Genomic DNA, 22,865 nt, shown 5'->3' on the forward strand with positions numbered 1-22,865 from the left:
AATTCTTCATGGCCTTGGGCTCCTTCAGGCATCCCCTCAGCTGCAGAGGACATAGAGCCTGGTCCCAGAATCCTAGAAGGCCTCTGTAATTTCTCCTCGCTGGAGTTGTAGGTAAGAAGGACCCTTGAGAGGTGCATGGCTATAGATGTGGGAGAGAAAACCCCGCACCCGACCACCGCCCCATCCCCCACCCCCATCCCCCCACCTGTATGGTGTGTGTGTGTGTGTGTGTGTGTGTGTGTGTGTGGTGTGTGTGTGTATGGTGCGTGTGGTGTGTGTGTATGTGTGTGTGGTGTGTGTATATGGTGTGTGTGTATGTGTGTGTGGTGTGTGTGTATGGTGTGTGTGTGTGTGTGTGTGTGTGGTGTGGTGTGTGTGTGTGTATGTGTGTGTGATGTGTGTGTATGGTGTGTGTATGGTGTGGTGTGTGTGTGTGTGTGTGTGTGTGTGTGTGTGTGTGTGTTGTGACACAGATCAGAGGACCACTTGTGCACTTTGTTCTCTTCAACCCCGTGAGTCCTAGTGATCAAACCAAGGTTGCCCGGCTTGGTACCGGGCTGGCAGGTGCCTTTCCCTGATGAGCTGTCTCAATAGCCCCAAGAGACAGCTGATTCCGGAGTCAAAGATGAACGACTATGCTCACAGAACAGGATTCAGGCTATGCTAACATGGTCCAATGAACATTTGTGTTCTAGGCGGCAGGTGAAATGGTTCAGATACAGGTGCTCGCTGCTCAAGCATGATGACCTGTGGTGATATTTTGTTTGTGATCAACAAACAAAGTTTGCCTGAAGATCAGCGTGCAGAGCTAAGCCTCTAGCTAGCCATAGAGTCAGGCAGTGGTGGCTCTCACCTTTGATCCCAGCACTTGGGATCTCACGCCTTTAATCCCAGCTCTAGGGAGGTGGAGACAGGAAGTGATAGGACTGGGCGGAGAGAGGACTGTAAGGTGGGAGGGGAGAGGAGCTGGGGGCCCTTTCAGCTGAGAATTTTGTAGAGTTGTAAGAGCTAGTGGCTGGCTGCTCTGCTTCGCTGACCTATCAACTTTTTTTTGTTTTTTGTTTTTTTGAGATAGGGTTTCTCTGTGTAGCTCTGGAGCCTGTCCTGGAACTCACTCTGTAGACCAGGCTGGCCTCGAACTCATAGAGATTTGCCTGCCTCTGCCTCCCTAGTGCTGGAACTAAAGGCGTGGGACACCACCGCCCAGCTGATCTGTCAACTTTTACCTCAATGTCTGACTTTGGGTTTTTATGATTAGACCAATTAGGATTCATACTACAGTGACCTGAGTTCAAGTCCCAGAAGCCACGTAAAGGTGGAAGGAGAGAATAAACTCTATGAAATTGTCCTCTGATCTCCACACACATGCTGTGACATTCATGTCATCCCCACATGCAAACACACAATAATAATAAATGAAATAAATGAAGAAAAATGTTGATTTTTGAAACAGGTTCTCATGGAGCCCGGCCTGGCCTCAAACCCCCTGTGCAGCCAAGGATAAGTTGAGATTTCTAACCCTGCTGACTATTTTTCCAGTTCTGGAAGTATGTGTTTTAGACCATGATGGAGATGGAACCCAGGGCTTTATTTCCTTTTCTTTTTAATTTAATTTTTTTCTTTCTGAGACAGGGTTTCTCTGTGAAGTTTTAGTGCCTGTCCTGGATCTCACTCTGTAGACCAGGCTGGCCTTGAATTCAAAGAGATCCACCTGCCTCTGCCTCCCTAGTGCTGGGATTAAAGGCGTGCATCACCACTGCCTGGCATTAATTTAATTTAATTTTGTTTATGTGTATGAGTGCTTCTCCTGCACTATGTCATGTCTGGTGCCAGTGGAGGCCTGAAGAAGGTGTCAGATCCTCTGGAACTGGAATTATAGATGGTTGTGAGTGCTGGGGTTGAACCTTGGTCCTCAGGAAGAGCAGCCAGTGCTCTTAAGTGCCGAGCTGCCTCTCCAGCCCCTCAGCCCATCTCTTGAGGTTTTTACAGTTACAGAACAGAAGAAAATCATATGTCGCAGTACTTTTCAAGCTCATTGGTGGAAGTCTCTGCTGTAGGTATCAGGTGCCCTCAGATAACATTTAGCATTTGGATTGGTGGAAGTTAGGGTTCTGTTAAATGAATGTATCCCCAAAGGTTTTGTGTCATAGCCACAAGGATGTCAGGTCAAACACAGAGGTAGGTGAGGAGTGGTTATTAACAGGGCTAGAGATAGCCCAAGATAATGTTACTGGACATGCAGCATTCCAAGTTTCCACAGTCACTTAGTTCTAATCACTTAGTTCTGGTAGAAATCTTCATCATTGTTCCAACTTCTTTTCTGGCAGTTAACCAGTCCTCGCTCCCTCCCTCCCTGACTCTCTCCCTGCCTTCTTGCCTCCCTCCCTTCTTCCTCAGGGTCTATTCTGTAGCAGGGGCTAACCTCAGACTTGTGGCAATCTTCCTGACAGTTAATTTCTCCTGCTGGTTAATTCCCCACGTGCTAGGATGATAGGTGTGGGTAGAGTCCCTGGCATTCACAAGCTATTTTTTTGTATTTGTTTTTAGAAACAAGGTTTCTCTGTGTATCCCCAGCTGTCCTGGAACTTGCTTTGTAGACCAGGGTGGCCTCCAAGTCAGAGATCTGCGTGCCTCTGCCTCACAAGGGCTGGGGTTAAAGGTGTGTGCCACCATGTTCAGTTTGGCAAGCCTTTCTTCCTTCCTTCCTTCCTTCCTTCCTTCCTTCCTTCCTTCCTTCCTTCCTTCCTTCCTTCCTTCCTTTCTTTTTCCTGAGACAGGGTTTCTCTGTGTAACAACCCTAGCTGTTCTGGGAACGCCCTCTGTAGACCACTCTGTACAGATTAGACTTTTAGAGATCCATCTGCCTGCCTCTGCCTCCTGAGTACTGGAATTAAAGTCATGTGCCACCACCACCCAGCAAGCGATCTATTTTCTATTTTTTGTTTGTTTGTTTGTTTTTCAAGAAAGGTTTCTCTGTGTAGCTTTGCGCCTTTCCTGGATCTTGCTCTGTCACCAGGCTGGCCTTGAACTCAGAGATCCACCTGTCTCTGCCTCCCGAGTGCTGGGATTAAAGGTGTGGTGTGTGTCCCCGCAAACACGTGCGATCTATTTTCTAATGTGGAAGTTAGAATACTTTTAATGATTATTTATTTATTTATTTGTAGACAGGGTTTCAACTGAGTCACCAAGCAGGTCTGGAACTTGATATGTAGACCAGGGTAGCCCTAAACTTGCCTTAGCCTCTCAAGTGCTGGCATTACAGGTGTGCGCCTGATTTATGTGGTGCTGGGTATCAATCCCAAGGCCTTGTGCATGCTAGGAAAGCACTGAGCTACCTTCCCAGCCCCTCTCTCCTTGAATTTGCGAGTAGTTCTTGTCAGGGAGTGATCTCGCTCAGGCTGGGGAGCAATGGCCTTCCTCTGGCATTGGTGTGGATGTTGGTTCAGGGAGTGAATCAGAGGCGGCATGAGCCCTTGGCTCAGGATTTCCTGGTGTTTCCTGCCTGGGAGAGCAGCCTGCTCTGGGGCATCAGCCACTGCTCCCTGACGTCAACTCTGCTTCCAATGAATGGCTTTCCTCTTCCGTTTGGGAAGACATGCTGTCTGTCATCAAGCCCATTGACCGTCTTTCTCACCCTGGCACCTCCTGTTTGGGAAGAAGTAAGGGGAACTAACGAGAAGGCGGTGGGTGGAGGCAGGAGGCAGGGCAGGACTCAGTGGATGGGTCTCCATGGCGTGAGGGGCTCCAAGATGACAGATACCTTCTTGTCTGGGGCCCTCATGGTGTGCATCAAGAAACTCCACTCACAGGAAATGGCTGTGCCCCCAATCCAGAGCCCTCTGAGCAGCTTCGGGATACAGAGACCCTCCCAGGCGGCCCATCTCGGCCCTGGTGTCCTCTGAAAGTGCCTCATCTCCCCGAGTTGCTCTCACCAACCAACTCAGAGACAAGGTCTCTGGGCAGGAAGAATGTACTTTCTGTCACCGTGCAAATGTAAACACGCTCCAGGAGCTGGAGAGATGGCTCAGAGGTTAGGGACACTTGCTGTTCTTGCAGAGGACCCATTCTGGTTCCCGGCACTCACAGGGTGGCTCACAACCATCTCTAACTCCAGTTCTGGGGGATCTGACACTCTCTTCTGGCCTCTATGGACACCAGACACGTGAGTGGTACTCATATATACATGCAGGCAAAACACTCATAAAAATAAATAAATAAAGCATTCTTTTGGGAGGGGGAGGGGTTTTCAAGACTAGATTTCTCTGTATAACAGCCCTGGCTGCCCTGGAACTCTTTCTGTGGACCAGGCTGGCCTCGAACTGAGAGATCTGACTGCTTCTGCCTCCAAAGTGCTGGGATTAAAGGCGTGAGCCATCAGCCCCAGGCTTCAAAAATAAAATTTATAAATTATTGCAGGAGTGTAGAGGCCCACAAAGGTTTCCTAGAGAGATCTGATCTTGCTTTACCCAGCAGAGCTGCATTACAGAATTGCTTGACCATGTGCATGGTTTCTAAGTGATTGGAAGGGTCTGCTCTTGGCTGTGCTAGGGGGAGGTCTTTGCTCTACCTCTTGGCATTTCTATAAAAAGCCCTTTTGAAGAGACAGAAGGGGGCAGTGGATAAGGATCCATGTCCTCCCGAGGCTATCCTGTGTTTCTATCTGTTTCTCTCCCCTCTATCCTTCTATCTCTTATCCCTCTCTCCTCAAGAGTACTCTGGGGAGAAATGTGGGAGCCGGTCTCCCTGCGGGCCTCCCACACAGAGGTACTGACAGTTAACAGCTGCAGATGTATCAGGTGTCACCAAATCCAGTGGTGTAGCCGCCGGCAAGTTGCCCATCCACGCTTGTGCAGGCAACCCCACGTAAACTCAGCCCGGTCCCAGACACAGAAGACGTGAAGTGGGGGAGGGGCCAAGTTGGGAAGATGGTTTCAGTGGGAGAAGAAAGAAGAGATGAGACAGGGTAGAGGGAAAGAAGGACTAATGTTCACTCTTTACCCACATGAAACTGTCCAAGAATAAAACTTTTTTAAAAAAGACAAATAAACTCCTGTATTCAATAACAGGGAAGGCCTTATATACCCTCCTCCCAGCGCCCAGTCTGTGTGGTTGTCCCTCATTGGCTGATTACGACCAGGCACTCTGACAGCTCCTGTTGCTAGGCCCTCAGGCAGACTCCATGTTGGCTCATAAGAAGTACATTATGTGCATGCCTTGGCAATTGGTCTGAGCCAATTTCCTCGACCCTGTGGTCCTGTCCTACTACAGGACCTGACTATGTAAGCTAGGAAGCTTGCCTGCGAGCTTTTGGCTAACCATCTGTCTTGACTACCCAGCTTGCTGTTGCTAGGGTCATAGGCCACCATGACTGACCTTTTATGTGGGTTCTGGAGATCTAAACTCTGATCCTCATGGTTGGACACGTGTAATTTACTGACTGAAGCATCTTCTCAACCATTGAAGTTGGTTTTCTGTTTTGTTTTGTTTTTGCTTTTAGTTAATTTAAAAGTTAAACAATTTTATTAGTAAATGAAGTCAACCAAGCCCTTCTGTCCTTGTGGTCCTGGATGCATCAGCCTCCAGTTCAAGAGGAGCCTGGAGACAAGGGCTGGATGTGTACTCGGAGACAGAGTGTCTCTGGGCCTCTTATAATAAAGATTCTGTCATGGGGTTGGGAAGTTAAGCTAACCATCTCCACCCTAGACACTGTGAAAGCTGGTAATGGACTAGCGCATTTCACGCACCTCCCCATGTGGTTAGTGTTTCAGGTCCAAGAAGCAGAGATGCACAATCTAAAAGGAAATGACTGGGTCACACTAAAACTCCCTCTGCTGCAGGCAGTAAAAACAGAAAAAAAAGGGCGCTTCTCCATCTGTCTATGGGAGGCTCTTCTCAGGCATGCTGTGCTTGTTGTGTGTGGCCAGCTGGGCAAGGGCTTCCAGTCTCCGTCCCTAGCTTCTCTGAATAAAACATTTTTTATTAACAATATAAATATAAATAATAAAAGATTAATTTTAAAATAAAGGGGGTGCTGGGTGTGGTGGCGCACGCAGCACTGGGGATTCAGAGGCAGGTGGATCTCTGTGAGTTCGAGGCCAGCTTGGTCTACAGAGCGAGATCCAAAGCTACACAGAGAAACCCTGTCAAACAAAAAAATCTAAAAGATAAAAAATGAATTTTAAAATTGCTCCATCTGTAAGAGTCAGTCTATAAAATTTTGGAATCTCTAAGACATACATGTCCTGGAAGAGTCATGGCTGCCTCAATCTGCTTATGGTTTTAGACTAGCCACGAAGCTCAAGGCTCTAGGCGTGTGGTTTTGGAACAGGCTGGGCCATCTTCTGTGTTTACTAGGAATGAAAATATTTATTAATTTCACTCGCCCACGGAATCACTATCACTGTGTGTAACTGCAATTTATTTTAGAGGAGAGCTTCCCAGGGAGCCAGCCCTATGTCTGGGTACTGCCACACACAGCAAAGAACCGCATGCTCAAGGCAGCTTCTTTTCTTTGCAGCATGGTTGTGAGGCTTTGTGACCCCTGTGATGATCACCACCGAGTGGGAGGGTGAAGGTGCAGCTGATGATCTCATGTTTACTCTGCTCCTTCCGTAACAGGCTTAAGGCACCACCATAATCTCACACTGATTACTGGAAGTTAGGAAATTGATGATTCACTGTTTCTAACTTGGAAGAACTAAATCAAATTCTACGTAGTATTTGTAAAACTATATACTTAAACATTATAGCCAATCTGAAATACTTACTGCCTGTAAGTGATTTGGAAGTTCCTAAACATCAGCAGCTGATCCATGAGAACACCCGGGTTGATAGTGTTGTATTCTCCCTGCCTTTCACAAAATTAGGTAGGTTTTTTTTTTTTGTATGTATTTATTTACTTATTGAGACAGGTGTGGTGATATATTGTGTACCCTAATAAACTTATCTGGGGATCAGAGGACAGAGCTAGCCAGTAGATTAGACATAGAGGCAAGACAGTGGTGAAACACACCCTTAATCCTATCTCTTGGGAGGCAGAGATCTGTCTGGATCTCTGTGAGTTCAAGGTCACTCTGGAAACAGAGCCAAGTGTGGTGGCACACGCCTTTAATCCCAGCACTTGAGATCTCATGCCTTTGCTACCAAGTATTTGGAAAGCACACACCTTTAATCCCAGCACTAGGAAGAAAGTAAGATGGCAGGGCACAGAAAGGTGTGTAACGCGTGAGTAAACAGGAAGTCTCGCTCTAGAGGCTGAGAAATTGGCGAGGTGAGGTTCGCTGTGGCTTGTGCAGTTTCTCTGATCTTTCAGCTTTCACCCCAATATCTGGCTCTGGGTTTTTATTATTATTATTTTTTTTATTAATAAGACCTTTTAAGATTCCTGTTACAGACAGGGTCTTTTTATATAACCCTGGCTGTCCTGGAACTCACACTGTAGATCAGGCTGTTCTGAAACTCAGAGATCTGCCTGTCTCTGTTTCCGGAGTGCTGGGATTAAAAGTGTGCACCACCACTGCTGGCCCTGCTTCTTTCTTTCTTTCTTTCTTTCTTTCTTTTTCTTTCTTTCTTTCTTTCTTTCTTTCTTTCTTTCTTTTCTTTCTTTCTTTCTTTCTTTCTTTCTTTCCTTCCTTCCTTCTTTCTTTCTTTCTCTCTTCCTTCCTTCCTTCCTTTCTCTCTCTCTCTCTCTCTCTCTCTCTCTCTCTCTCTCTTTTTTTTTAGATACTTCTGCTTTTGCCTCCTGAGGGCTCATGAGGGCTGGGATTATAATGTGGGCTATCACGCCTGTTTAAGACTTTGTACCATTCTTTGATAATTTTTTTTGTTATTTTAAAAATTACTACTATTATTATTTGTGTGCATATGCATGCTTTGGAGCGGGCACAGTGGGAGTGCCATGGCACAAGTGTGGAGGTCAGAGGACAATGTCACAAGCACCTTTTTCCACTGGGCCATTTTGCTGGCCTCTCCTTTTTATTTAAATTTCTGTGTGTTCATTTATTTTATGGGAGCAGCAGGCACACACATGCTATGGAGTGCATGTGGAGGAGGTCAGAGACAAATTGTGAGTCGGGTCTCTCTCCTACCATGTGAGTTCTGAGGCTCCAGCTCAGCTTGTAGCAAGCATCTTTATCCACTGAGCCATCCTGCCAGCCCCCGGTAATTTTGTAAAGGGTGTCCCTTCTTCTAGGATATCATTTTTTTCACGGAGATACGGTCATCCAACGTACTGATACACCACAGTGTATCTAATCAACTTCTTCACTGAGATTGTTTCTACACTTTCAATAATGTGCGAAATGCTGAGATAAATATTCTTGTGGGAATGTGTGATTAACTCCCCTGGAATAATTTGGTGGAAGTGAAATTCAGAATGTCAGTTTAAGTGCTACAGTTTCAACTCCCCAACATCTCTGGCGTAAAAAGAATTATGATTATGTTTTACAATGTTTCTAGTTTCTGAATCCCAGCCTCCGTGAGCCAAGGAAGGAATCAGTGGCATGTAAGTCTGATAGGTGGCAGAGGGGGGTCAAGCTTCAGAGTGCTGAGGCGACACCATCCTGGAGCAATGCAGGTTAATGCGGGCGCAAGGCAGTTCCTGGCAATCTGATGGGTTTCGGGTGCTGAGCCATCAAGTCAGGCGAGTGCAGGGCAGAGGGCTCAGGACAGCAGCTATCAACCTGACAAGTGTCAGGGCGCTGAGATGTCACAACATCCTCTCTCCTGGAACCTCCAGTGAGCCCAGGGCAGCAGCTGGCAGGATAGATGTCAGGGCGCGCTGAGCAACCTTCCTTCCTCTTGGAGCAGGGCAGATGCGTGCAGGGTGCAGGGCCGCAGCTGACCGGATTCGAGGCGCTGAGCTGTCACCAGCATCCTCCCTGCTGGAGCAGTGCAGGTGAGCTCAGGGCTGTGGTCCACGCTGCCTGCCCTTGAGCTTCCTCCCTGGCGCGACACTGTGTCCCAGAAAGCACACCGAGTCAATCCCAGGCTGCACAGTCCTTACAGCCTCCGCCGCCGCTTCCGCGCCTGCGCGCTGGCTCCGTGTCGGCGCTCGCGCTGTCAATAAAGTTCTCGAGCGCCGGAAGCGGAAGCGGCGGGTCTCCATGGCGGCGCCGGCAGCGGGCCCGGTGTTCTGGAGGCGGCTGCTGGGCCTGCTGCCTGGCCGGCCCGGGCTGGCCGCGCTCCTGGGCCGGCTCTCCGACCGCCTGGGCAGGAGCCGGGAGCGCCGGCGCCGGAGGTGAGAGCGCTCGGGCGGGCCGGGCGGGGGCCTCGCCGCGGCTCCGCGTGCTGGCAGCCCCGCCGCGGCTCCGTGGGCGTGCACCGTGCAGCAGCCCCCGGGGCGCGCTCGGGGCTGCGGCGGGGCCCCCGGGCCGAAGGCCGGTGTTCTCTGGCCCCGCGGGGTGAGCGTGGCAGTCTGTGCTAACGCGGTGACCTGGCGGGAGTGAATCAGCCCTGCGGGAACCGGGTGCGGGCTGACTTCCACACACCCTGCCCGACCGAGCCATTTCTCAATCCTGACTCAGGCAGCACTCAGCCCCGTGAAGAGGAAACTCTCGGAACCCTTTCTTCGCGTTTTCAAAGGGCCTCTTTCTGGGAAAGAACTGAAGTGGGTTGTGTAAACTGAAGTGGGTGAAGTAGGTTTTGAAGTAGTTTGTTCGGGCAGTGGTCCTTTAAAGTAAACATTTGCCAAGAACAGGCTCACCCAAGAGGCCTGATGCTATTGTTAATATTTAGAAAAAAAAAAAATCTGTGTGTGTGAGAGTGTGAGTGAGTGAGAGAGAGAGAGAGAGAGAGAGAGAGAGAGAGAGAGATTCTCTTGTGTGCAAATGTTTAGAGACGCTGGCTCTAACGAAAGCTTTGAACCTACTTTATTAGTTGAAATATTGTTCAGCGCTTCGATTTTGTGTTTTCCTTTTCTTCTGGTGCTGGGACTCAAACCCAGAACCATCCCTGGCGCGTTCGGGCTCTCTCTCTTTCTCTCCCTCTCTCCTCCTCTTCCCCCCCCCTCCGCCCTCCCTTCCTCCCCCTCCTTCTCTCCTCCCTCTTCCCCCCCTATAATTTTTGTGTGTGAATGTATGAGAGCGCTCACATGCCATTGCTGCTCAGGTGGTAGTAGGGACGACCTGTGGAAGTTGGTTCTTTTATCATGTGAGTTCAGGTGATTGAACTCAGGTCACCGGGCACAGCAGCAAGCTCTCTGGTCCCCCAGTTCTTTTAGAGACATGGTCTCATATAGCTCAGACTGTCCTTAAACTGGCTGAGTAACTCAGGCTAGCCTACCACTCCTGATTCTTCTGCCTCATCCTTTCCAGTGCTGGGGTCCCAGGTGTGAGCTATAGTGGTCCACTCTCTTAGCTTTTAATATCTGAGTTCCATGGGTAAGATCTTGTGGTTTTACTAGACAGCTAGGGGTGCAGTGTCCTGTGTTGGTTTCCAGATGTGGAACAGTGATTCACAGACTAACAGAGGGAGCTTGGCAGCCAAGCACAGGTTTGGTTCAGAGGAACTTTCAAGTGACAGATTCGAGGCAGAAAGTAAGTCTTGGATGCCTACTGATCAGAATGTCTCTGGTTTCCCGGATGTAGAGGAGGTGGCCACTCCGTATTCCATAACCGAGGTACGACGAAAGACCTGGCCATTGTATTGGGTGATAAAGTCAGGTGATGCTTACATCATGCTATCAGACCACAGAAAAATTTAGTTTAAGGTTTCAGAAGTTCAGCCTGAAGGATGAGGGGTTTAGAAAGCCTTGTTAATTTCCTCTTTGTTTTGAAGCATACTTGTTTAGCTTTGGTGTTGATCACTGAAGGGTGCTGAGGCATTCTATACAAACTACCCCCACTACTGCTAGGTATCAAATCCAGGATAGGCAAGCACTCTACCACTGAGCTGTACCCCTAAAGCTACTTCTTTTTTTTTGTGTGTGTGTGGGGGGGCTCATGTAGCCTAGGTTACCTTCAAACATGCTTTGTAGCTGAAGATTTTGAACTTCTGATCCTTTTGTCTACAACCTGAGTTCTGGGATTACAGGCATGTGTCACTGTGCCCAATTTCATGTGGTGTCAGGGGTAATTTCCAGGCTCTGTGCATGCTAGGCAGATATATACTTTACCAACTAAGCTACACCCCCACTTCCCATGCTGTGTAACCCAGGTTAGCCTTCTCTGGGTCCTTCTCCCTTAGTCTCCTGAGCACAGGGATTACAGGCTTGTACCACCATGTTCAGCTGGGACACTTTCTTTTTGTCTTCCTCCTGCTTTGCCTTTTTATTTTATTTTATTTTTTAATGCAAAAAACTTCATTGTGTGTGCATGTGTTTGTCCTAGGAATTGAACATAGGTTGTCAGGTTTGGTGGCAGACACCTTTACCTACAGAGGTATCTCATTGGCCCCTTTAAAAAATTAAAAAAAGAAAAAGGTTTTGTTAGTTTGTCTGAGACAGGTTCACACTATATAGTTTGCTGACTTAGGAACTCTCTATGTAGACCAGGCTAACCTCAAACTCATAGAGATCCACCTGTCTGGGTGGATCCAAGTGCTGGGATTAAAGGTGTGTGCCACCACATGTAGTCCAAGGTTTTATTTTTATTTTTGTTTATGTGTGTCTCTGTGAGTACAAGTGCCCTTGGAGGCCAGAAAAGGATATTGGATCCCCTGGATCTAAAGTTACAGTCAGTTCTAGGAACCAAACTTAAGTCCTCTGCAAGAGCAGTGGGCCCTCTTAACCGCTAAGCCGTTTATCCAGCCCATTAATCTAGTTTTGAGACAGGATCTCACTATGTAGCCCTGGCTGTCCTAGAACTTCCTATGTAGACCAGGCTTGCTATGTAGTTAAGGACAGCCTTAAACTTACGGATGGGGGCTTGCAGGTGCAGTGTGGCAGTGAGGGTAGTCTAAATTGATTTTACAAGACTCATGTTTGAGACAGGGTCTCGTTTTTTTCCTAAGTGGGTCTTGAACTAGCTATGTCTGGAGATGACCTTGAACTCTTGATCTTCCTGCCTTTACCTGAGTTCTGGGATTACAGACATGTGCCACCCCAATCACCACAGCTTCCCAAAATTTTCACAGTACATGTGGCCCTGTATTTTTATGCCAGAAGATTAAGCCTACAGTTAAGCCACTGTAGGGGTGTGTGGGATTGATTGGCAGGTTTCTTTCTTCTTCTCCTCCTCCTCCTTCTCTCTCTCTCTCTCTTTTTTTTTTTTTTTTTTCCGAGACAGGGTTTCCCTGTGTAGTTTTGGTGCCTGTCCTGGATCTCGCTCTGTAGACTAAAGCTGGCCAGATCCTGATTGGTGGATTTCTTTGAGTCAGAACCAGAAATTGAGTTTCTTTGCCATGCATTCAGAAGCTCTTGTTTCCCAGTGGATCAGTGTTCCCACCAGTGAGTGACCCTGCGTGGTGTTGTCCTGCCTCTGCCTAGTTTGGCTTTCAGCTTTTTCTGTTCTCTGGGGCCTTAGTGTTCGGCATTATTCATGTCAGTTGTGGCCACTCACTCTGAGCTGCTGGCTTTCGATTCTCCTTTGTTCTCCTGTACCTCCCAATCCTCATTCCCCGAATGGTGTGGTTTCTTGTAATTCTCTGATCACTGATTCATTGATAATAGCTCTGTGTAGTCATGAGCTTAAGTTATTTTAGATTCTGGCTTGCCAGTCTGACTCAGCCATCAGGGGCTTGGTGAATCCTTGCGGCCAGCAGGAGGAACAGTTCTTTACAGCGTGGTTTCCTCTCAGGCTTAGAGGTGCCCATAGAGACTAAGGAACATGAGAAAATCTTATTAGTGATCTTGAAATCCTGTTGCTTTCTCTGAAGTGAGTGTCTGACTCACTGTCATTGGGAGAATGAGAGAGTTCATTCATTCCTCGTGTGGATGGGTCATCGCTCTGCTAGGTACTAAGTGAGATAAAGACACAGGCCTGTCTTTACACTGCCCTGACCTGTGAGCAGACAGTTCCAGGAAAGTAAGGTGGAAGGTCATGGCGCCACCCTGGAGAGGCTCCTGAGATACGGAAGGCTTCTTGGTGGAACAGTACAGAGCTGTTTGGAGTGAGGAAGGGGGAGTAGGCGTTTAAGGGGCAAATGATGTAAACAGGAGTGTGGCAGGCAGTACCTGAAGCTTTTTTTGGGGGGGGCGGGGGTTGAGATAGGGTTTCTCTGTGACACAGCCTGAGCAGTCCTGGAAGTAGCTCTGTCTGTAGACCAGGCTAGCCTTGAATTCTCCCGAGCGGCTGTGATTAGCGGCGTGTGCCGCCGCCGCCGCCGCCGCCGCCGCCGCCGCCACCACCACCACCAGGCCCTTAAATCATTTCTAACAATTGATAGAGGGTTGCTAAGTAGGAGAGGAGCTAGACTCAAGCCAGCCTCCTGGACCAGAGACCCAGGAAGGCAAATTTTAGGAGGTCCTTGTGTGATTTCTTTTGTGAGTGGTACAGCCTGAGTTTTAGGGGTTTGGGGTGCTCCTGTGAATAGTCAGGGGCAGTGGGAGTATAAAATTAGAGGCCAGATTGGTCAGTCCTGCCTTGGGTGTAGGGGTAGTGGTGCTGAGGTAGGTCATGCTTATGTTGGAGCACTTAACTAAACCAGCTTTTGGGAGTAAAAGCTGCAGGTTTGGGGGATGATGGTAAGGCCATTGGTGGCTCTGAGCTACATTCAGGTGCATCCAGGTAGAGGTGCCCAGTGCTCAGGAGAGGGCTACACCTTGTAGGGAGGGCTTTGGAGTGAGTGATGCACAGAATGGGCTCCTTGACTGGAGCAGATGAGACCTATGGGAAATTCTCAAGACGGCATTCTTTTCTAGCCTTGACTTTGTTTGCCATATAAGGAAGTATTCTTTGTGGCCTATAGATTTTCCTCCTAAACTACATTTAGTTCAGCTATATGTGTAACTAAGTCTTTTATTTTTTAAACTCAAGCCTGTTTTCTTTAGGGAGAGGGCAGAGAGACAGGGACACTGTTCCTATTTTTCCTGGCTTGTAGAGGGAAATGGGTAGTCACAGAAGGCTCTTTGAGTTGGAATTTCATACTTTGATGGAAGGTTAGTGGTACATTCTGAGAAATTTCTACTCTGAGGAACCATCACACTCCAGCAGTTACTTTTCTTTGGCCATTTTTGATGTTGGGGCTCAGCCTTCCCAACCCACTAGAGCTCTGTCTCTTGGTTTATTTTAGTGTTTTTTTTTTTTTTTTTTTTTGGTTTTTCGAGACAGGGTTTCTCTGTGTAGCACTGGCTGTCCTGGAACTTGCTTTGTAGACCAGGCTGGCCTCGAACTCACAGAGATCCGCCTGCCTCTGCTTCCTGAGTGCTGGGACTAAAGGCGTGCGCCACCACCGCCTGGCTTATTTCTGAGACAGAGTCTCATGTAGGCGAGGCTAGCCTCACACTCAGTATGTAGTTGAGGATGACTGTGGACAGATTGACCCGCTTGCCTCTGAGTACTTCACATGCCGCTGTACTAGGCTCTAATGAATTTGTCAAGGTTTTTTTTATTGTACTGGGGTTTGAACACAAGTATATGCTAAGCAAGTACTTTACCACTGCTCTGTGTCCTCAGTCCCCGCTTGGTTTATGATTTATGCAGTTAGACTGGGTGGGAGGGAGAAATCTGGAGTCCAAGAGGAATTAATTTTCTCAGAGTTCAGATGTGACCTTGTGTGACTTCACGCTTGGTTCTCAGCTGACTCACTTGCAGTTGTGGCTTGGTAAGTTGCTATTGACAGTGTCCCTGAGTGCATCCTAGCTGGGGTGAGTGGGTCCAGCTGGCCGTGTGCTGCTAGGCAGATGGAGAACAGCCTGGGATTAAAATGCTCTGATAGCTAATCCCCTTGTAAATACTGATGAATGGTAAAGGAGGCAGCCTGGCGGGAGCCCAGTGAGGGTAGACATGGTTGGTTCGTGTCGTGCACCTTGTTCCTGTTATGCCTCGCTAGCCATGGTTCTAAAGACGTCTTAGCTCTTCAGTCCCCCAATGTCATCGACTTCCTTTTGGCTTGTGGTCAGCGTGTAGCTGGATGTTGGCCGCTGGGCCTCTGGAGCGGTGCTTACTGGGGGAGTCCAGCGGCCACGGTCTTGAGTAACCTACAGCATCATTTCCCTTGCTGGGGCTCAGACTGCAGAAGTCAGGGAGGGCCCAGCTGCCAGGGCTGCAGGAAGTACGGGCTTCTCAGGAAGTTATGACTCTTGCTCTTCTCATCAGTTCACTTTTTACATTTAAATGTGTATGACGTGTAAGTGGGGGGGGCAGAGGGTGGACTTTTCTCAAAAAGTAGTTTCTGAAAATGTGATGACAAAATACCACAGTTTCTTCTAAAGACTTTTTTGAGGGGGCCATTTGGACAGATCTGACTGGGATCCATCGTCTGTGCCAGGAACCCTCTTTCCCAGAGGGAAGGAACCCTGAGGTCTTGTGCAGGACCAAGCATTCCTGACCATGTGGGCTGTCTGGCAGGGTCAGGAGGCTGACTTCCGATTCACAGCACTCTGTCCAAAGCCCTGCACGTTGACCTGTAGCTTGTGTCTGTTGTACAGGTCTTTCCTCAGGGCCAAACAACTGTCGTCTAAGTGGTGCTTGTCTGTTCACACCCCCCGCAGAGGGCCTGGGAGGGCCAAGAGACCTCACCTGAGTCAACCGTCACTAGAAGGACCCAGGACCGGCCCTGCCTCTGCCCACAGACCTGCCGTTGCCTGTTGTACCTGTCTTGGAAAGATCGTCCCTGCCGGGCTTGCTGACTGTTCACACCCCCCATAGAGGGTTGGGGGTGGGGAAGAGACCTCACCTGAGTCAATAGTCTCCGTAACACCTGCTGCACGCAATGCTGCTCTCACTGTCCATGGCCTTGGAGAGGGGCGAGGGTGTAGGCTGGGGAAGACGGGAGGGTGCTCTAACTGTTCGCCTGTCAGTGTGAAAGCCGTTGTCCCTGCTGGGTAAGGACTTCCTGGTGTGGCCTTTTTGTGGGTAGCACATATCTCCAGTAAGTAAAGCCCACTGAATTCATTTACTCAGCCGGAGTCAGCTTTGGAGCGTTCATTCCCTGGTTGTTGTTGAGGCTTCGCGTCACCCCTGGGAAGGAATCTTAGTCCCAGTGTCCACTGGTGGAAGGAGGCATTGGGGACAGTGGCTCCAGGGTGTTGGGGGGCTTCAGAGGGTGAAGTGTAGAAAACAGTTGCTTCTGGGGTTTGCCCTTCTCGGTTGTCTCTACTGGGAATGGGGGAGCTAGGCTGGGTCTCGCTGTGGCCCACCCACAGGTGAGGCAAGCCAGTGTCTTTCCGTAAATGCACGCAGCCCCTAAATGCTGGTGTGATGAGCATTCCTGCTGCTCCACCCAAGGCCATGTGCCTTTCTGTTGGGTGGCAGCTTGGCAATTTTGAGCTCAGTTAATATGATTGTCCCATCCCCCTCATGGACCCCCTCATGGAGGAGTGTTGAGGGAGGACACTGTCCTGCCTAGGGCTCTGGTATGTCAGACTCATTTCACCATCTGTCCAGGGGCTCAGAGAAGAGTGTCCATGCTGTGCTCTGGGTTGGTTGAATCCGTAGGTCCTTGGGGTCGTGGGAAGAAGCCTATTCCTGTGCCTAGTCCATTCCCCTGCTTTCACATTCACTGTGTCCACTTCACAGGACCCTGCTGGTAGGGTTTCCAGTCATTCCTGAATTCAGGGGATTTATCTGCAGTGTCTTCAGGAAGCTTTAAGTCTGGCTGACCTTTCACCCACTGTCAGGTATCCTGTGGGTGTGACCTGAGCAGCTAATTGTGAGAGGGTGCTGTCCTGGGTCCTCAGAACTACAGGCTGAGGATGGTTTTGCGCCGTTGACCCCTCATGCTGAGAGTGACATGCGCTCCTAGACCTTGGGTGTCGGGTGGGGGGCTCCACTGGCCTGCAGGCCCCGTTCTCTCCACCCCTTGGACATTCCAGGAGAAAGGAGGGGCCTTCAGAGAGGCAGGCCCGAGAACCTGTCGTCTGCCTGCACCACTTCCTCCTCTGTAGTTGGAACTGGGTGAGGATGGTGTCTAGGAAGATGACTTGGGGAAGCAGCTGTGAGTGGGAACTGCATGTGCAGTGGCCGGTTCCTCGAGTGTGAGCGTGATGACGTCAGTTCTCTGTCATCGCAGCCTCTGCCTTGAGACTCTCAGACGCGGTTCTCGGTGGGACACATTCTTTTTTTCATTAAAAAAAAAAACAATCCTTTTTTATGTTGTGTGTTTGTCTGTCTGTCTGTCTCTGTGTGAGTGCCACTAACTGGCTGTACTCAGTTCTCCTTTTTTGTCGTATGAGTTTCAGGGTATTGAACTCAGGTTGTCTACTTGTCGGCAAGGGCCTTTACCACTGACCCACGCCGTGTGGTTTCTTAGTAAACCTCCTGGCTTAGGGGAATCACTTGTGCAGGTGGGTGGCCCCTGGAGACTGGATTACTGTACAGTGGGGCTAGTACTGTTGTGGGGACAGGCTTTTTTCTGGGACAGTCCGCAGGAGTTGCATTATGGGAAGCCAGGAGCCAGCCTCCACAGTTTTGGCCCTAGAGCAGACCAGGCTGCTGCCCTTCATTGGGACTCAAGCTCCCTCCAGTCCAGATGGGTCTCCTAGGTGTGCTGTCATTGTGGGGTCCTTTATGCTCCTTGCCTTTACTGGTGCACACCCCCTTCAGTGTGTGAAAGCAACATGAAGTCTAGGCTGCCTCTACAGTGAATCAGCACAGCAAACCCTAATTGGCTTAAAGCTCCTTCTTGCTCGAAAAAATAAACCTGTCAGTGCACAGATTAAACAGGAAGTCATTGCAGAGAAGCCTGCAACAACGCTTGGACCAAGGCCCTAGTGGAACATTTCTAGGGAGAGCTGTCTGTCAGGGGAGAGACCTGCTCAAGGTTGCCACCCATGCAGCCACTGCCTGCCATGGTGACTGCTTAGGCCTGCTCTTATACTTTGTAGGGTATGAGTATGGGGACACACACAGTCTCTGGACTGGTTTCTGGAAGTTTTTTTTTTTTTTTTTTTTTTTTTCTCGAGACAGGGTTTCTCTGTGTAGCTTTGGCACCTTTCCTGGAAGTCATTCTGTAGCCCAGGCTGGCCTCGCACTCGCAGAGATCCGCCTGCCTCTGCCTCCCGAGTGCTGGGACTAAAGGCGTGCGCCGCCGCCTGGCTTCTGGAAGTTTCTGTTGCTCACATATCACCTTGCCCAGAGCCCCCTTCCTTCTGTGTACAGTTTGAATTTTGCTGCTTTTTAAGATTTTCAAGGTTGCCTGCTGAAAGCCTCCCAGCAGCTCCAGGCATCACCTGCCCCCGCCTTTGACCATGTCTATCTGATGTTTATCTAATCACCTTTAGCATTTCCTCTTGGATCTCTGTAATCCCAGTTGTATGAGTTGATGAGTCCTTTACAAGTGTGGAGACAGAGGCTGCACATTTCCACAGTGTGTTAGGAATTTACATGATGGCACGAGTTAGGGTTCCAGGAACTCTGGCCCTGTTCTGGATTGTCTGGTGTGCATGGGTATTTCCTCGTCTTCCTCTTTGTGAGCTGGTTGGCATCTCTCTGCCCACATGGTGGCTGTGTGGGGACTGAGGATGTGGCATGGAGTGAAGCAGGCAGACCCTTAGTCCTTCCCCACATACTCTACAAGGTGGGGAATGTGCTGTGAGCTGGAAGCTCATTGCTGCACACAGACCATGGTCCCCTCGTGAATATTGCACTGTACCTATTGGGGGCCTCACAGGTTAGCTGTGAGGTTTCCCTGTTGTTTCCTGGTTTCCCCTCTTCTCTCTAAGCCTGGTCAGTGTGTGGGACAGAGGCAGCAATCCCTTGTTCACCCTCAGGACTTTTATGTGGAAGCCAGCAAACGCTGAGGGGCGCCCTCAGCTTCCATAGTGAGAGCAGGGAAACCGCCGCCTTCTCCCCTCTGTATGGGTGGCCAAGGCCTGTTGCAGTCCTCCCAGGACCCAGACCCAGTACCTTGCACTGTTGACTAAAGTTTTCTTGGCAGTGAGTTGGTCGTGACGGACCGGTGGGCTTTCTGGGAAGTGCCGCTGGGGGCCATCTGGCATCCCCGCAGTGCTGGAGCCCTGGGGAGATTCATTGCCTGAGCCTGGACCAAGCGGTGAAATCATCTTCCTGGAATCCTCATTGAGCCCCAGGGTGCTGAGGAAATGCTGCCCAGAACCCTGCCCAGTCACACACTGCAGACGGTCTCCTGATGCTGTTTGCAGCCTGGGATTTAGAGTGGTTTCTGTGGGGTTTTGCCCAGGCGGCAGGGGCATGGCTCAGCTTGGACACACTGAAGCTTCCTGGGGTGTAGCTTCATGCTTTGTGCAGTCAGGCTGGCATTGGTGGGACCCTGAAAGGATGTGCCTGACCGTTAAGGGCCCTTCTTGTCAAGGCCAGCCCCTCCAGTTAGGTCTCTTCCCTACTGTACTGATCAGCCGTTCTCCCCAAATCTGAGTTGTAGAGAGAAAAGTGGATGTTGTTTCTGGGACCTCTCACAGAAGCCCCATGAGCCGTGAGTCTCCCTCCTGGCTGAGTCTTTGTTGCCATCCTAGGCTGACCTTGTTTCCAGTATCCGTAGGCAGGGTTTAAAAACACGTATCTTTTACTTATTTTTTGGCAATTTCATACTTTATACAATGTGCCTTGATCCTGTCTATGCAGGATCTTCATATCCTTTCCTTTTTTTTTCATTTTTATTTATTTATTTATTTTTCTATTATCAGCTTGATACAGTATAAATTCTTAACCTAATAGTGAAATGTTTCATTGAGGCTTGCCCAGTAATTGAGTAAAACCAGCTTTTATTATTACTTTTTATTTCTGCTCCGAGTCTGTGTGTGCAAGCCACATGTGCTGATGCCTGTGGTGAACGGAAGAGGGTGATGGATCCATTGGAACTGGAGTTGCTGTTGTGAGCTGACCAGGTGTGCTGGGAACTGAGCTTGTGTTCTCTGCCAGAGCAGCAGGATCCCCTAACTGCTGAGCTGCTCCAGTGAGCTCTCCTCCTCCAGTGAGCCCAGTGAGCGCTGCCTGCTGGAATGTGGACTGATCTTATTGGCTTGATCTTTGCTGATAACCGCAGCAGCCATATCACGTCCATTTCACAGGGCTCCTCTTCACCCATCAGCTCTTAAGTCCTTTCTGTGTTCTTCCTGGATGCTCTGAGCCTTGGTGAGGTCAGTAGAGATGTCCAGTTTCGACTGAGCACTCAGCAATCACTTATTCTCAGCTTTCCCATCAGTTGCAAGTCTCCATTAACTGCTGCCCACTGCTGAGAGTAAGCCATGGACATAACCATAGGTATTTAGAAAGAAGGCAGTTTAGCAACACATCCATTTAGCAAAAAACAAACAACAACAAAACCAGAAAACAAAACAAAACAGTGATAGGTCCTCCAGGACCTATGGCTTCCCAAGCCATGGACCATGATCAGATTTACAGTACCATGAGTGAATTCCTTCCTGTGGAACTGGCCTTACATCCCAACAGAAGGTGGTTGGTTACCCCATTACCTTCACACCACTGTTGCACCATGGGCACATTTTGCCTGTCAGGTCAGTATAGTAGCCTGCAGGGGTCACTGCTGGATAAGACCCATTGGTGACTTTTCTCCGCCAGTGGATACAAAGCACCATTGGGTACTGTTAAAACCACCCGGAAGGGAGGCAGTTCTCAGGTCAGTCCCAGATGAATTTCTCTATGTCCTACAGCCAAAGTGTGCTGTGTCTTCAGCAGTAGGGTCTTGTTATCTAGTTATGGGGCAACTAAACAGCAACAAGGCCTGGAGAGGTGGCTCAGTGGTTAAGAGCACTGACTGCTCTTCCAGAGGTCCTGAGTTCAATTCCCAGCAACGACGTGGTGGCTCACAACCATCTGTAATGGGATCAGCTTTCTCCTGATGTGCATGAAGACATTGCACTCATATACATGAATAAATAAATCTTAGGATGTTGTTTGGGGGCCTCATCCCTGACAAGTAACTAACTCCTAGGGAGGTCTTGCACAGTAGGTTTTCTGAGGTGTGTTTCTGTGAAAGGGGCAGAGTGAGCCAGGCAGGAACTTTTGTGAGCTTTCTTGTGGTTGTTTTAGCTAGTCCCTGAGTTACTGGGAGTGAGTTTGGTGGGTTTGTATATAGGCATTGTCACGTTGGTTGTGCAACACTGACCCCTCAAGGTGCTAGGAGGGAGGGGGACTTCAGTTACATGGAAGAAATCTGGAGGGCCAAAACTCAGGAGTCCGTCAGTCCCCAGAGGGATTTGACAGGAGCTCATCTGCATGTCTCTTTAACCAGGTCGCCATGGCTGTTACTGGCTCCCTTGCTGTCCCCAACTGTTCCTCAGGTCACCTCCCCACCTTGCTGCCTATGTCCCGAGGGTGTGCACCGGTTTCAGTGGATCAGAAACCTGGTGCCGGAGTTCGGAGTCTCCAGCTCTCACGTCAGGGTGCTTTCTTCCCCGGCAGAGTTCTTCGAGCTTTTGAAGGTAAGTTGCTTGAGGGACTGAGAGCAGGATTTGGATGGGGGTGTCGGGGCTTGGTGGGTCCTGGCGCCTGTTGCAGACACAGCCTGTGGCTTCTGCTGTCAGAATCCCTTCATCTGTGCCTCTCTGGTAGCTAGTGTCCCCCAGCAGGGGGGAGCGAGGACAGGGTTAGAACCTGAGCCTGGAGGCAGTGAGGCCTGGAGCCCCCAGCCCTTCTCTGCTGGAGATGGGGGGGGGGCTGTGCATGAATCCCTCCCTGCCTGGCAGCTGCATCATGGGAGCTGTGTTTGCCTTGTGGGGATCTGAGGTGGATCTGATGTGTACGCGCAGTGGCCGCTTGGTGACAAGGCACTTCACATTAGGAGGCTTGTACTCCCTGGCCTGGGGTCCTGGCATCCCCGATCACTGGGAATCGGTCTGTGGTGTCACTTTGTACCCAGGGCTTGCTTTCCGCAGTACTCAGGTTCACATTACACGTCTAGTTCATGGTTGGACTGCTAATTGGAATGAAGTAATTCAGCACTAATTAATCTTTATGTGAACTCTCTGAATTCATATTAACAATGGCTCTGGAATGGAGATCTGCTGAGGCTGGTGGCCAACAGGGTGCTGGGAGAAAGCAGGGGACACAGGTGCAGGTTCCTGTCTGGAGAAAGTGAGCGCTCATCTGCAGGAAGCCTGCCGTCTCTCCCTCACTCTCTGCTCGTGCTGAGCCACACTTAGCTACGTTTCTGGCTGGCTCATTCTTTGTGTGTGTGCCCACGGGCAGGGGGCGATCTGGGTTCATTCCTATGTGTGGGCCAATGCCAGTGGGGGCCCCTTTCCTCGCCTCACACCCTTCTTCTCTTCTTCCTCATTGTTCATGAGGATGAACCTGCAGTGTGCTCCTGTTCCTGTCCTCCCTCTGACTTGAAGAAACAGGTTATTCCAGATGCTGCCTGACTGACAGACTCTTCTGGTCAGGAGCCTTGGCCCTGCCCACGTCGGGGAAGCTGAAGAGTCCAGCAGGCAGCGGGGGTCCTGGATGTGAGTTGAGAAGAGGCAAGGCCTTTGTACCTTGTCCTGGACAGGAGGGCAGACGGGGGCCTACAGGCTGCTTGACTCTCATCCCTGACCTGTGTGACAGACGTTGACCCTCTGGTCCTCTGCCTTCCTTATGCAGGGGTTGTCTGGGGTCCTGTAGTGAGCAGCCATGTACACACTTTGGTGGTTGGGGCTGGACTGACTGTTGTTTTTTTCTCTACAACCTTGATTGTAATAGATAACAAAACAAAGGAAGTAGCAGCCTGAGGATGTTGTTTGTTTTTTCCTTGTGCCTAAGCATTTCCCAGGGGTGTGTTCATGCATCTGTCTAGTCGATATTCCCAACTTCCTGAGTGGACAACACTAGCTGGGTGATATCCCTTCTTAA

At 49.7% G+C, this 22,865-nt stretch overlaps 1 protein-coding gene across 2 annotated transcripts in view; it reads left to right on the forward strand.

The window, feature by feature from the left end:
- Nucleotides 1–9,086: 9,086 nt before the first annotated feature.
- Pgs1 (phosphatidylglycerophosphate synthase 1) overlaps nt 9,087–22,865 on the forward strand; it is a 38,144-nt gene continuing 24,365 nt past the window's right edge. For both annotated transcript variants that reach the window (XR_003736864.2, XM_028892550.2), the window contains exons 1-2: nt 9,087–9,238; nt 21,268–21,457. Coding sequence is in view for 1 of the 2 variants with exons in the window: in XM_028892550.2 (XP_028748383.1) it covers nt 9,105–9,238; nt 21,268–21,457 (324 nt within the window). In the remaining variant the exon portion in view is untranslated. The remainder of the gene's footprint in view (nt 9,239–21,267; nt 21,458–22,865) is intronic.

Source organism: Peromyscus leucopus, chromosome 8b, assembly GCF_004664715.2.
Source record: "Peromyscus leucopus breed LL Stock chromosome 8b, UCI_PerLeu_2.1, whole genome shotgun sequence".
NCBI lineage: Eukaryota > Metazoa > Chordata > Mammalia > Rodentia > Cricetidae > Peromyscus > Peromyscus leucopus.